At 38.8% G+C, this 14837-nt stretch overlaps 1 protein-coding gene across 5 annotated transcripts in view; it reads right to left on the bottom strand.

Annotated features, from left to right (window-relative positions):
- The window catches only part of LOC138045496 (serine/threonine-protein phosphatase 6 regulatory ankyrin repeat subunit B-like), a 102192-nt gene that overhangs the window by 80329 nt on the left and 7026 nt on the right, over window positions 1–14837 (bottom strand). Inside the window, exons 1-2 of one of the 5 annotated variants that reach the window (XM_068892022.1) lie at window positions 11538–11830; window positions 6439–6552 (exon numbers count right to left, since the gene is read on the bottom strand). In XM_068892022.1, coding sequence (XP_068748123.1) covers window positions 6439–6552; window positions 11538–11573 — 150 coding nt within the window. In that variant the 5' untranslated portion in view covers window positions 11574–11830. Of the gene's footprint in view, window positions 1–6438; window positions 6553–6653; window positions 6699–11537; window positions 11831–14837 lie in introns of those variants that run through there. The other 4 variants (XM_068892025.1, XM_068892026.1, XM_068892024.1 and 1 more) reach the window with 4 other exon arrangements.

The raw sequence follows: 14837 nt of genomic DNA, 5'->3' as shown, positions 1-14837 counted from the left end.
TAGCAATGATTTTAAATAGCTTATCGATGCAATTAGGTGTAAATATGCTATAAAAGAGGCTAAAGACTTAACTCAACGTTGCTAGGCAGGAAACGGTAAACGTTTCCGGTCGAGGTTGCGATGCGATGAGGCTGGCTGTCAAGGAAACGACATGTTTTAGGGCAGTTAACAGGAACTTCGTTTTATTTTCAATGATTCTAAAAATAACAGGCCACGAAGGCAATGGGCAAACTGAGCAATCGGAAAAACGTTGAGGTTAACTCATGCACTTGTATCTCGACACCGGCATTGCCAAGCACTGAAGAAATGGGAAAACTATGAATGGGTTTCAAGACATCAAGTAAAGCTCGTTCGACTGTATCGTTTATGAAGATGCCACGCATGGATTGTCCCCGGAAACAGTAAAGCAGTTCTTTGTTGGTATTTAACGATGTCTTCAGGCAAACCTCCAGCGAAGGAAAATGTAAATTAATGTACATTTTTTGTTTGTTACTGTGGAAATGTACTGGCTTCTAATTACTAATCCGGAAACGGGTAAATTTCGCGGTGCAATGAGGTTGTCAAGGTAAGGACACATTTCAGTGCAATAATGAATAAAAAGTAACTTTGTTGTTTATCCATGATATCATAATAGGTCATGTATACACTTGAAAGAACCTGGAGGCCAAGTCGGGCGCTTTTGTCTTGACGTTACTAGGCGAGGAACACGAAAAACTAAGTTGCTCTTGCGAGATAGCAACGTCTTGCATCTTCGTTCAGTTAAGGAAGAAACCGGAAAACATCAGTTCCCGATGTAGTTGCAATGGCTTTCAAGGCATTAAATAAAGCTACAACGTAGTTCGACGGTACATCCGTCATGCAGATGCTTTGGATTGGGGGAGGGATAAAATGATAAAGCGATTCTCGAAACTCTATCTAGATAATTTAATCCGCCCGAATTAAATCACTTATATATTCCTTTTTGTTTGCTGCTAGTATTTAACAACGTCCTGAGGCGAAATTTTACCGGAGGAAACGAAAAATGTTTTGATTGGTGAAGAATACACTAGCTCAGTTCTGTCTCGTGGTTGCTAAGGGAGAAACGAGAAAAAATACCGCATTAGGTTGCGGTGGGTTTCCATGCATGGTATGCCAGCTCGCTCTACATCATCAAATGAGAAAATTAGCGGGGAATAAATTTAAAGGGATTCTCAATAGACCTTATTGGAGTTGAGCCCGCATGCACATTTTCTTTTGGCTAAAACTACATGCAAAAGAGGCTTAAGGGTCAATTCGATACAAAATGACCCCTGAGCCTCGTTTATGTGGAAAAAGCGCTGATAACTCACATAAGGGCTATGCGCTATTCTTTGTCTAATTTTTGCCGCGTGTAAAAACCATAATTATATCGGGCCAGGCCACGTCCTTGCTCTCTGTAATGGTAAAATTTGACATTGAAACCACCTCGTTGCCTTTATTAAAAAAATTGGTTCTCTTTTTGCCGAAGTTCTTTCCGATTTTTGAATGCAAACTGCCGAAGTCACTGGCGAAAATTTTTTCTTTCATGAAGCATTTCTTCGGTTTGATCATGTCATCAGCGTGCATAGTATAGCAACGTCTTAACCCGAACCACTTAGACAATGGAATATATAAATGCTTTATGTGTTTATACAAGAGAAATGCACTTTACCACCTCAATGATTTGAAACCCAAAACCATAATTCGAATGTAGCAAGGCTGACAGCAGTGGTAATTTACACCACAATGATTTGAAACCCAAAACCATAATTCAAATATAGCAAGGCTGACAGCAGTGGTAATTTACAAAGAGTTGGAGAGTTGAATTCGGGACAAGTAAAGACATTCACAGGGGCTGCGGAGTACGTTCGAAAGTGGAGGGGGGGGGGGGGGGGGGAAAGCTCCCATCTTGGACAAAATAGATGGGAAATTTGTAAACCCCCAAAATCAAGGATGGGAAAATGGCAAGACCGAGATTTGAAACTCAGTATCAATACAATTCACATACGACTGGTATCAGGGTTTTGGGCGGTTTAGTAAAGTAGCGGATATATTTCTGAAAGCACCGGACGTGACATTTTTGGCGCCACAAGCCGCCTTACGAACGCCAAAGGCGCAAGCTACCAAGGGGGGTCGGGGGATCTCGGGGTCTGGGGGCATGCGTCTTGCTTTTTTTTTTTTTTACTTGAGACGATCTAGCGTTTGGAGTTTCAAGTGCTTTCCCAAGTTGGTACCTGTCTACATCATTTACTGCATTCTTCGTGGCATAATTCACAATACACTCTCAAGCAAGCCAAGACTAGTAAATGTCGTTCACTTCCGCGTTCACAACGCTGGGTTTTTTTCAATTATTTTATACAGGATCCAAGAAGGTCACCAAAAATATTTTGCAGTGAACTATTACAAAAAAGAAAGGGCAAACGCAACCGAATACTAGTTTCAAGGTTCCAGGACTAAAAACAAGAGAAGATGAACAATTTTACAATAGGGAAGATGCTATGCGTATTAAATATAGACGAACCAACAACCAACACAAAACATTGACTGAGGAATCCAGCAAAACTGGACTACTTTATCAGTAATGTGTTGCTTCATAAGAGCAGCTTTTAGTTAAATCTCTCTTCTTTTGAAACTTAAACGCGAAAAGGAAAAAAAGTCAAACGGTTCCTCGTCCGAAAGGGTAGAGAGTTGCCTTCCCAACAATGAACCTATCAGTACAAATGAATTCCACAAGGTTTAAACGAAGTAACATTTTTTTACACAGAAATTATTTTAAAATTACCATGGAACTTCTCTATACAATGTCGGAAATTTTTATTTATATCAACATCAACAAGTGTACTTGTTCGTACACAAGTAACAATTGTTTGTCAAATTTTCCTTATCCAGAAAACTCAAAGCTGTCTGTTGACAGAATAGGCAGTTTCAAAACTGCACAAAGCACTTAAAACGCTGAATGGCAAGTTTTTTTTTCCAAACGTAATAAGAAACTGGGATAAACACCAGTTACGCGTCAAACATTACTTTAATAATGTATGTGAGCTTTGATATTCCAATCGTCCAGTGTCACGCTATTTCAGTCAAACTTCAAAACACTAAAATACGTCTTGACATCAATCAAGACCAAAAAAAATAGCGTAGTTTTGTTGCCAAGTGCACTAAAGCTATTCTTTGTTATTTTCATGGATTGAAACTTTCCGCAGAAAGTCGCCAAAAATTAAATACAAATAGCTCTTTGTGCAATAAATATATTACATATCTTGTCAGTGGGTTGTCAGGAACGTTGTAGTTGTACGTGTGAGATAAAGTACTAATTTATATTTTTACCTCGTTTGGAGCTAAAAACAACAAATTTAGCATGAAAGTGCCCCTTTAAAAACGAAACATTTTAAAAAGGCTCAGAATTTTCCCTTTCTTTCGAAAATGTGCAATATCACTTGAGATGACAACGGACAATACTGCCTCCCTCCGACCTACTCAGCACAATGAAGTTGGGGAAGAGGCGCAAAAAACCCAGCCGTGTCTCAAAATTGTTTTGGGCTGAGTGAGAGCTGGGTCATCATAAAAATCCTGGTGAAAAAAAATAGTTCTTTATGTATGGACGAGCTATTAAAACTGTCTCAATAATTTTGTGGAGGATTCTATCTCTTGGGGTGCGTTCGATTGACCCTATTCCAGAATAAGAATACGTGGAGTGATGATTTAAAACGGTATGTCTGGTGTTTTGAAGCAACAAGGATAATAAAGATATGTTTCAAATACCATATTAGCAGGTGTTTGACAATTTTAGGGTGCGTTCCTTTGACCCTATTCCGGAATACGAATACGTAGTCAAGAGTGATGATATAAAACGGTATAGCAACAAGGATAATAAAGATATGTTTAAAATAGCATTTTAGCAGGTGTTTGGCGGTTTTAATGGGAATCTCCGTAAAAACGAAGGGTTTCTAACTTCTATTCCATGTATTCCTATTCCGGAATACGGTCAATCGAACGCACCCTTAATGTGAATCAGTGCGTAAAAACGAAGGATTTAATTCCATGTATTCCTATTCCGGAATACGGCAGTCAATCGAACGTCGGAGATACCATCGAGTTCAAAATATACCTAAACCGCGGCTTTCCTTGAGTGTCTACAGGGAGAAACAGTTACAGTTGCCCTTTATGTTTTGTTTTGTTTTGTTGTTTATTGTGAAGTTTCAGATAAGGGGGCACGCATAAACTTCTTAGCCTTAAATCAGTCACGGGCCGGGTTAAGGACCCTCAATCGATTTTGTAACAAAATCAAACAACTTCCCGTTGGCAATCAACATTGATATTTTTGCATCAAGAAATTTAAGATTATAGGCACTTGAAGATTCCTAAAAAGCTCTACTTTCACCGAGCCTTCAAGGGGGTAATTTTAAAGAGCCTTTCAAAATTATTTCTTAAGAGCAATAACTTTGAGGGAGCATATGAGTGGGATGATTGACGTAGCATTTAAAGTGGCAATTTCGCTTTTCTAGCGGTATGTTTTTTCAAAGGGATTTTTCGTTTTTTCGTTTAGAGCGAAGCAATGGAAACAAGAAAGATTTACTTAACCCTTTGACTCGCAGTAGTGATCGGTATGTAAATTCTCCTTACAATTTCAATAAAATGTCAGTCAGACAGGTATTAACAATGAATATTATAATCCGTGTAACATATATGATCTTGAAATAACACCAAATTCGATTCTCATGACTATCCAACAAAGAACTCTATGGTACTAGTTGGGAGAATGAAACTTTCAATCGTTGGAATGAAAGGGTTGAGGGCTTTATTTTAAATAAAATCCCAAATTAAGAGCACAGAATTCTACTTTTTCAGTTTTGACTTGGAAAAAAGGAAATTTTATTAAACGTTTTCCAAATGCAGTGTACGTGGAATAATTGCGGATTGCTTAGTCATGGAAAAAAACAAACCAACGCTTTCAGAGCCAATAGGATGTGTTAAATTCTGATTAAAAATCCGACAGTTACCGCTATTAGTTTTTTTTGTCAAAAAACTGTCGCGTTTAATTACCTCTTGTATGCTTCCGCGTGTTAACTTTAACTGCGTTGAAAACCATTATTGGCCCGCAACAAAGCCAAAAATAACAGATTTATTAATTTTCTAACGGTTACTTAAGAGTTGCACCATAAAACCGTGTAATTAGCCAAAACGTCGCATTTGTAAAAGCTTGATAGCTTTGTCGGTTCTTTTCGCTTCTTCAATTTGTTTTTCCGCGATGTTTTTGTCAATATGGTTTGTATTCAATAATCGATATTAGCTGGTAAGTGATAATTGGACAAGTCGTTAACAATGATCTTCTTGTACTCTGCTTAAGCAATTAACGTCGTTCAATTGAGAGCCAGACTAAAAAGGAACTTGTGCCAATTATTCACAGAGCCGATGCAGAGACATTTTAACACAGCCGCATTTTATTACCAAAACAATAAAGTAAAACGAGCTTTTTGAAAAGTTCCTTCGATTTTGTTGTCATGGAGATCCGAGCCAAACGTAGACGGGATGGTTAAAGAAATAAATACTTGGGCTTTACCAAAGAAGAGTTAATGGAAATGCTACAGGGAAAATAAAAATTTCTTAATTGAAACTCACAAATTGACAAATGAATCCACCTGAACGGAAATTAATGAAAGCGCCACACTTAAACTCAATGAAGAGTGACAATCGTTAATGTGTGCTAGATCTAACATTAGTTCTACATATTCCCTTCCAATGCAACCGCTATTTTTGCAGTGTATAAGAAAACCTACATTTGCCCTAACGTTTGAAGTTCTCGGAACAATGGCCATGCATATTTGACAAGAAGCGTCTGCCAAATTCACTTGATTCAATATTTCGAGTGGAAGATGCGGGGCGTTTTTAGAAACAAACAATTTAAACAGTTTCTAGCTTACCGTCTATTTTGCAAAATGCAAATCGTTTCCCCGCCATACTTCAAACCGCGTCACTTATTAGAGATGAAGACAGTGTTGAATTAACACTTTAATTTTGCCTCACAAGACAAAACTTCTCATTCACCTCCCACTAATCGTCCATCAGGAAATATTTCTGTACAACCCACGAGGCGTTGAATTTGACCAAGCCAAATTCGCTAATTGTGCTTTTCGTGTAAACTTAAGATTTAAAAAAACCCCTCTTGTTTCGGAAGTCTGACACTAAAACTTATCTCACTCAAAACAAAGTCAATCTTAAAAGAAGATAACTATCAAGTGGCTAGAAGACTTCCGTTTATCCTGTTTAAATCGTTTCCCTTGGAGTCCGATAACAAAAATCGTATCTACGACCAACTAAATGCTAGTTTTAAAAGACAAACCATTAAACTGGAGAAAAAATGTCCCTTTGGTAAATAAACTGGGAGAAAAAAATTAGTTGTTCAAGTAAGGTTTGACGTATCATAAACAAGCGGTACATTACCGTTCTGGAGCTGTTTAGGTTTGAATTCTGTTCCTTTAGTATCTCCTGGAGAGCACTGACGTCTCCGTCGTTAATGGCTTGGAACATCTTTGCTACTGAAGCACTCGAATTTCTCTGTTGAACAAAAAGAGAGAGTGTTATTAATTATTACTGAACACTGAAATCACACAAACGGTCGGGTGGCGAAAAATTTCCTACGAATAAGAAGTCAGTACTTCCGTTCTGAGCTGACCCTGTATTGTCTAGTGTATGCTTGAAACAAATCAATTGAGGGAGCTCCAGGGATGATAGATTTAAGGCCCACTGCTGAAAGGGGAGACTGGGGACGAGCGCCTCCTAACAACAAGTGATCGTTCCGGTTAGGACTAGGACTACTTCTTACATCTGGAAATCGTTTGGAAAAAAATTCATAATATCAGAAGTACTTCTCTTGTCTTTGGAAACATGATCGAAAACATCAGTGAACCAAATACTTACGGAAGGGTACCACACACTGTTTACCTAATATTCCTGATAAGAGGTAACGCTCATTTCGTTGTGTTTTAGATATGTGGTAATTCATCCTGTCACATTTGGTGGACAACTACGACTGGTTTTACCTTTCGAACGGAAAGCGTCAATCTACCTTAAGGAAATGCATCAGCAAATGTTCGCAAATTTGTTCCATAGTCGAACTAAATGTGCCAGCCGCACCTCATAATCTCCGAGAACATATCTCATAGTGTTACACTGGGTTTGGCCACAAACACATTTTTGCAACGACAATTCTCGTTCCCTCTCCTATGCCTAATATTCATTATAGTTCACCACTAAATTTTCTCCGATTCTTATTGGTTTAAATTGATCACGTGACGCGATAGTGTTCGTCCGCGGAGAGACACTATCAGCCCACAGTGCCCGTCCGAGGAAAATACCCGGATGGATAGTAGTCGTCCGCTGAAAATACCTCTGTAAACAAGCGGCCTTCTGGAAAATAAACAATCGAAATTGTATTAAGAGGGTTTTTGTTTGTTTTCTTTTTCAAATTTTACATTGGCCGACACGGCTTTCGTCTAATAAAGTTGAAAATAATTCAACATGATTTTTGAGCTGGCGCGCGGAAGAAAATTTAGTAGTGAACAATAAAGACAATAGAGTGTTTATGTCTCGGAACTATCGGTCTGATAGTTGCCCCTAGGAAACGAGATGTTAATAAAACGAGCATATTTGCCCTCGAAGCGTCGCTTCACGGGCACCTAGTTGTTTTAAGAACATAAAATTTCCGCGGGGCAACTATCAGCCGATAGTTCCTCGACAGAAACACTCTTGTTTAAATAGTGCCCGTCCGAGGGAAATACCCGGATGGATAGTAGTCGTCCGCTGAAAATGCCTCTGTAAACAAGCGGCCTTCTGGAAAATAAAGAATCGAAATTGTATTAAGAGGGTTTTTGTTTGTTTTCTTTTTCAAATTTTACATTGGCTGACACGGCTTTCGTCTAATAAAGTTGAAAATAATTCAACATGATTTTTGAGCTGGCGCACGGATGAAAATTTAGTAGTGAACAATAACTCTATTGTTTAATTAGTACCACCCAACTAGTGGACTAATGCAAATCCTGCATTTTGATTGGCTACACTACTAGAGGACTATTAGTAGTATGTAGACCTCGAGTAGCGAAAAGCGTGACGCATTCTTTTCGTTTTATTCCCAAATGAATATTTCTTCAATTTGCATTTGCTAACTTTATTATTGCCTTTTCTGTCCGACTAGGCCTTCAAGGGCCCTCAAGGGCCACGGGTCAATAGCCCAATCGGCTTCGCCTCATGGGCTATTGACTCGTAGCCCTTGCGGGATACGGGTCTAATTGTTGAATAATTTGTTTAGTTGTATCCATGTTTAGTTAAACCGGTTTAGTTTGTGTAATAATTTTTTTTTGCCAGAAAATAAATTCACGAAAACCAATCGCGTGATTTTTAGAATTGACAAACAGCTGTACGACACAAAAACTCCTCTAAGAAGACATCCCGTCCAACGCTGTTTTAGTTTTAATTAAATAATTCATGATTCTGTCACACTTTGTCAGCAACAGAGTGCGCATTAATTAAGACATTAAGGAAGCAAGTTGACAGATCAACACTAAATAAAACGAACTTCTAAATAGATGACTGAGGAATCGATGAAACTTTTTTAAATGCAGACTTCGTTGTTGAGGCTCTGAGAGGAAGGAATGCATGGAACAAGCATGGACTGGAACGAGCTCGGAATGCAGGCTGGTCTACATGAAAAACCTTAATTATATAACAATGACCACAACCAGGTTTTCTGAGCCCGCGAGACTGAGCACCCCCAGAACACCATTGTTTTAACGAAAACCGCTGGTCAGCAACCTTGGTTCTGGTCATTGCTGTCTCAGGTCTTCCGGTCTACATTTGAATCAGCCTCCATTCCACGCTCTTCTTAGTCTTACTGTGAGGATATGAAATGAATGTGTATTTGAAGTACGCGTTATAGAGGAAAGAGAGAACGTGATCCTCGCACTTCTGTGAACAGCTTTTACAACTGTCTCTTGTAAACACCAAAAAAATTCAGGAGGCTTCGACTGGATTCGAACCCATAACCTCTGCGATGCCGGTGCAATGATCTACCAAATGAGCTATGAAGCCAATCAATAGGCCTTTTGCAACTAACGATCACATGGTACAAAATCCGCCATGCTGGAGAGCAAGCTCATTATTATTCTCCCACTGGGACATTAAAACAAAGGCAAGTCAAGGTTGACTGGTTCAGATCTCTTTGTTTTAATGTCCCAGTGGGAGAATAATAATGAGCTTGCCCTCCAGCATGGCGGATTTTGTACCATGTGATCGTTAGTTGCAAAAGGCCTATTGGGAGCAGGTCAATTTGTGGGACACATTTGTTCCCGTGAAGGACTCGATGAGAGGGTATATCCCTGCAGACATGATAGAAGTGCGAAGAGAAAAAGGGACGCACAAGGTTATAGCTTCAGAAATCACCGCGTCAAGCGAAAAGTTCTCTACTGGTAAGACAAAGATGTGATTTCTGAACACGTTTGAAACAAGCGTCCATTTCGCTTGCAATGAAAACGTCGAAACTGGGCCAGATCCCGGCAGCGTTGGGGTCCATCTTTTCCTAAGCATTGTTTCGTTCATTAAACCTTTTTAAGTTCCGGTTGAATTTAATACAGTCTACCTATATCCATGAAGGCCGTTAGGTTTTTTTTATCACACATCTATTAATATCACATGCTAATAATCCAGGTTGCTCGGATTGGTTGCTGCGACGTGGTTATGCCCTGAAATGAGCATCACTCATCATTCATTTGCAAGTGTCACATCACCAAGACAGGTCTTTCCTTCTCACTTCCCGATCTCCTCCACGCTCGCTTTTTATCAATAGTAGCCCGAGAAAGTTCATTCCTATTTCAGGATAAATCAGTGAATGAAAATCATCTCTGCTACATCAGTATTTCTTTTAATTAAGCCCCGTTTACACGAGCAAGTTTTCCTTAACAATTATCATTGCTCGTACGAATGATCAACAAGTTTTCCTTGAAAGGAATCATTGCTCGTGTAGACGATCAACAAGTTTCCCTTGACAGGTTTAGCGTGTGCCCCTGCAGCAACGCTTGTCTTATCAATATTCCTTAATAGCCACATTTTCTTTGGCGTCCTTTTACACGAACAAATTTCATCTTTAACAATTTTTCCTTAACAAGAAAGCTAGCACTGATGCTCGCCGGCTTTTCCTTGTCAAGGACAAATGGTCAATTTTTTCCTTGACAAGGAAAACTTGTCGTGTAAACGGGGTTTTATTTCGCGTCATTAACATGCAGAAAAGAAGGGAACAAGATGAACTTCAATTACAAGTTTGTTTGCACTAATTAGGCTAGGCTAGAAAGGAGATGGATCTTTTTATCAAAGTGACGAACTAGCCCAAAAGCTCAGTAGTATGAGCGACGATTATGAAGCATAACAGAAATTCCGAACGCAAACCACTCATTTATTCATTCATTTCACCGTAACTTGGGGTGATTCTGTAAATGATGCTATGTAGCAGTGGGTATGAAACAAAAACAAACCAACCTTCTTTCGAAATATTAAAACTCGGATTAAAAAACAGAGCGACATGACGAAGGGCTAAGTTAGTTAGGACTTCAGACTTTCAGGACTATTGACTGAGCTAAGGGCTCGCTCTGACAAAGGGCTAACGCTTCAAACGTCAGTTCAGAATTCTTTCTTACGCTGGTTAGATTACCTTCATCAAAAAACCAAAATTTCTCCAGCAACATTAAACACGAAGAATAATTTGCAAAGTTGAGCCCGATATATGTAAATCGTGATGCCATTCCATCCACGCCGTCTGTCGCTAAAGAGACACAAGCAAACTCTTTCTGTGCGATTACCACGGTACTTTTCTTTAAAAAAAAACCCGCTATTTTAGACATCTTGAGTTTTTCTTGAGCGCAAAAGCACAATTTTTTTGCCAAGTACAGAAATATTATGACCGAGGACTCTCTAAGGGAACTTGAATTTTAGATGTCGTTTCCATAATGATAATTAGGTAAGTTTTCTCTGCATAAAATCACTGTGTCTAGTTCGTTACTAAAGAATCACGCTGTAAAACTAGCCACACGAAAGATCTTTTTACAGCTCAATGACTTCCTTCCCTTAAATAAATTACTAGCAAAGAAAATATGAACATTTTCAAGAATCGAACGAACGAGTTTGAAATCATCGGATAATTATCTGAATAAGGCTTGAGTGAATTACATTTGAAACTATTTGACTGCAGTCGGCGTAACTAGTCGACATATAATTCACCCCAAACAACGCAGATAAAATACCTTCCAACATTGCCTATGTCAAGATATCATTACTCCAGACAAACACAACGCTTTAAAAGCCACACAACAACTGAGGTAGTGTCGATCATTTCTGAAGAATCCACAAAAAATTAAATGACAAACTAACATATTAGGATTCAATTTATATTGAATGGCAACGATTCAGGATTACACAATTTTCGTAAATTCCATTTACACTTGCAGAGGATAAAAGTGCATTGAATATTCAAATTGTCATGATAAGATTCGGCTTACCTTAGCTCGTCGCATTGTTCGGTTACTTCCCTTCATACTGCACTCACAAAATCGATGACAAACAGTTAAGTGATTATTGAAAATTGATTGGTGAAACTCGCAAATTGCGTGCCGTGCAACATGTCCTTAATTAATTAATTTTTCTTCCAAAATATTTCCTAAAAAATAGTCAAACAGAAAAAAGAAAAGACAACAAATATAGGGCACCGGAGGAACCCACAGGACGAACATTTGCCGTAGCTGTTGCCTATTTTAAGTTGTCCGCAGATCCGAGTACCTGCTAGCGTGCATACATAAAACGACCGTACAATGATTTTCTGACACTCGGCCATCAGCCATTTTCGCATGGCAGGGATTGGTCAGTGTGACGTAATATGCCTATTCATCAATTTCTCGCGTCTACGATTTCAAAACACAAGTTGCTTGAACACGATGAAAAGAAAACACATTCAATTGAATTTCTCAAGAATGAAAAGCACGTCGAAGTCGAGACAAATGGCAAAGGACACCGACATGATAATGCCTTAGATGACTGATTTTTCACGTTTTTGCATTGAACGAAGCAAAATGATGACAATCCAGGCTATCAACAACTCGGTTTGTGAATCTATTTTGAGAATAAAACACAAAATAACATTAATTATTTTAAAGAAAACTACTCTTAAGGTCAGCGTATTTTTTGACTTTTTATGCATTATTTTTCGGGCTATTTTTTCTGGTGCCTTATCAGAACAGTAACAAAGAGGAAAACTGTGCCTTAAAGATGTCAGTGTTCTGTTGTAACTACTAACAGTACTGGCGCTGAGTTGTAAGAGATAAATAAAGGAAATAGCAGTATTCATTAACGAAATTTCTCTATTGCATTTTCCAACGGGTTGTTTTCGATGACATCAATCTGCGTTACATCTTCCGCTTCGTGTGTAAGCAATTACTGCTTTGAACTTCAAGCTGTGCAAAATGAATTCGTGGATTTTTAAAATTGTTCAACGTTTTAGCAAGGTCTTAACAATGAAACAGACCTCCTGTTTATTGTTTTGGTGTACAGAAGGGACATTCAGATTTTTTTTGTCCTTTACAGATTCATTGATTCACTGACATTCGCGTTTCCGGCTACCGGAAGACGACAGGGATACAAAACCATGAAAAACATTGGATTCTCAGCTGTTCCTTTGTTTTTAAAACTTGCCACATAGCTGCAACCGAGCAGTCAAAAAATGAACTTGAGAACTTTCATTGACTAATTCGTATTGATCGTCTGTTAAAAACCCGCAAATTTCAGAATGATCAGTGTTTTATCTGTGGCAAAATAGTGGTTGAAATCTTCTCTCTTATCCTGCATTATTCCGAAAGATAAGCGATTTTATTATGGATAAAGCAACGAGCTATCTGCAGCCAAAACTTTTGTTTTTGTTTTCTCGTTTCTCATTGTCAAGGAAGGGAGCTTTATTCCTGATAAATGTACTTTTTTAGACTTCCCTAATCTCTAGTCCCAGTACCCTATGGTTTCCGTCACGTGGTCCAGCCGATTTGACTACAGGCCACTCAAGTTCAGGGTACGTGACCACAAAAATACGACTTACTTTCCGTGAACTTGGGATGCCTGTGATTTGAGAAACGCGAAGATAATGAAATGGTGAAATGACAATATTCCGAGTTTATTACCATAACACGGGGGACGGATAAACTGGTAATACGTCTTTGACTCAATGTTTTCTCATACGTGGTTTGTTTTAGATTGATTTCCAAATGTGACTCGAAAAATTGATTGCCTAAAGGTGACAATACTTGGCACGGAGCCATCACAAATGTAGATGATCTCAGAAAACGAAAACGGCTTGACGAGAGATCAAGGTGAGCTGTTTGCTACTGGCTAGTCATTTCGCAGTTAATGTCCTCGTTATTTCTTGTATTCAAGAAGCCGAAATCTTTGTACAAAATAATAATAATAATAATAATAATAATAATAATAATAATAATAGACCTGACATAACTCTGCTGCCGAAGAAGAACAAATAATGGATCTTTGTAGATATAGTAGTACCAGCAGACCAGAGCATTGTGGAGAGATGAGAAACTAAATAGATACCAATAACTGGCATTTGAGGTTAAACGAATTGGAAACCATATGGAACGAGGCAAGGACATGGCAAGAAAAGTTAGGTATACCTGACGTCATTGGCAGTGTACAACTGTGGACCAGACTAACCCGCTAGCAGGCGCCATTTTTTATACGCGAGGGGTTGTAGCGAGCGCTGACATAACAGGACATGAGAGCGACGTTCATTTGGGCCTGATCCCAGCTTAGACACAACTCATTTGAACCCAGAATAGCATCATTAACTGGCGATAGAACTGTTATCAAATGACTGTCAAAAGTAATTGCGCGATTGCAATTGCAACGCCTAGCGATTGGCTTAAAAATCTCGCACCATTTTATCAACAAAACCAAAACCAATCTCGACTTGCCCGCGTTTTGAGCAAGTTACATAGAATTGCTACGAATTTGGATTGGTTCATTGCGCTGCTTGCAGCTGCTGTGATTGGTCGAAGTAATTACTTTGGTATTTGTTTTACGACACAATTGAAAACCGCTCTAGATGTTAAAATACTAATAATAACAGTAAAAACAGTAATGGTGATCACTCAAAGTAAAATCTTAAACCTCTTTAGTTGATCATAATTGCAATACACCTCTTTAGCTTGTACGTTTTGTTTTCCCATTTCAGACCACGTGATGTTCTCAAGGGAATTTTCCTTTTGTTTTTCAAAAGTTGTACGTACATATTCACGTGCATAAGACGACATTTGAAAAAACGTTTTCCCTAGAGTAACATCACATGGTCTAAAATGGGAAAACAAAATGTACAAGCTAAAGAGGTCTATTGCTCTACCAATTGGAAAGACTGATCACATGAAATTAGATCAGATTTGCTATACCTCCCAACTCAAATACGTTTTCTGATTGGAGGAGAACGTGTCACGTGTCATTGGTCAAAACTTCATGAACAAAACTTAATGACGCCCTAGGGCAACAACAACTTGAACTTTCGACTCACACGTGATCAGGTCGTGTACCTTTGAAACGGCGGCAAATCTGTACGCCAGCCGACGTCAAGCAAATAATTTTTATCTGTGTATTGTTCTATTTTGAGTTGGAAGGTATAACAAAACACTTAATGACTGGCCCCTCGGGAAACAGTGAGTTTTGTTTCCCCTCGACCTCAATGTTTCCCTCGGCTTAGCCTCGGGGAATTTTGAGGGTCTCGGGGAAACAAAACTCACTGTTTCTCTTGGTGCCAG

This window comes from Montipora capricornis, chromosome 4, assembly GCF_036669925.1.
Source record: "Montipora capricornis isolate CH-2021 chromosome 4, ASM3666992v2, whole genome shotgun sequence".
Classification (NCBI taxonomy): domain Eukaryota; kingdom Metazoa; phylum Cnidaria; class Anthozoa; order Scleractinia; family Acroporidae; genus Montipora; species Montipora capricornis.
Note: the sequence above shows the minus strand (reverse complement) of the source record. Positions and strands in the feature narration are given on the sequence as shown.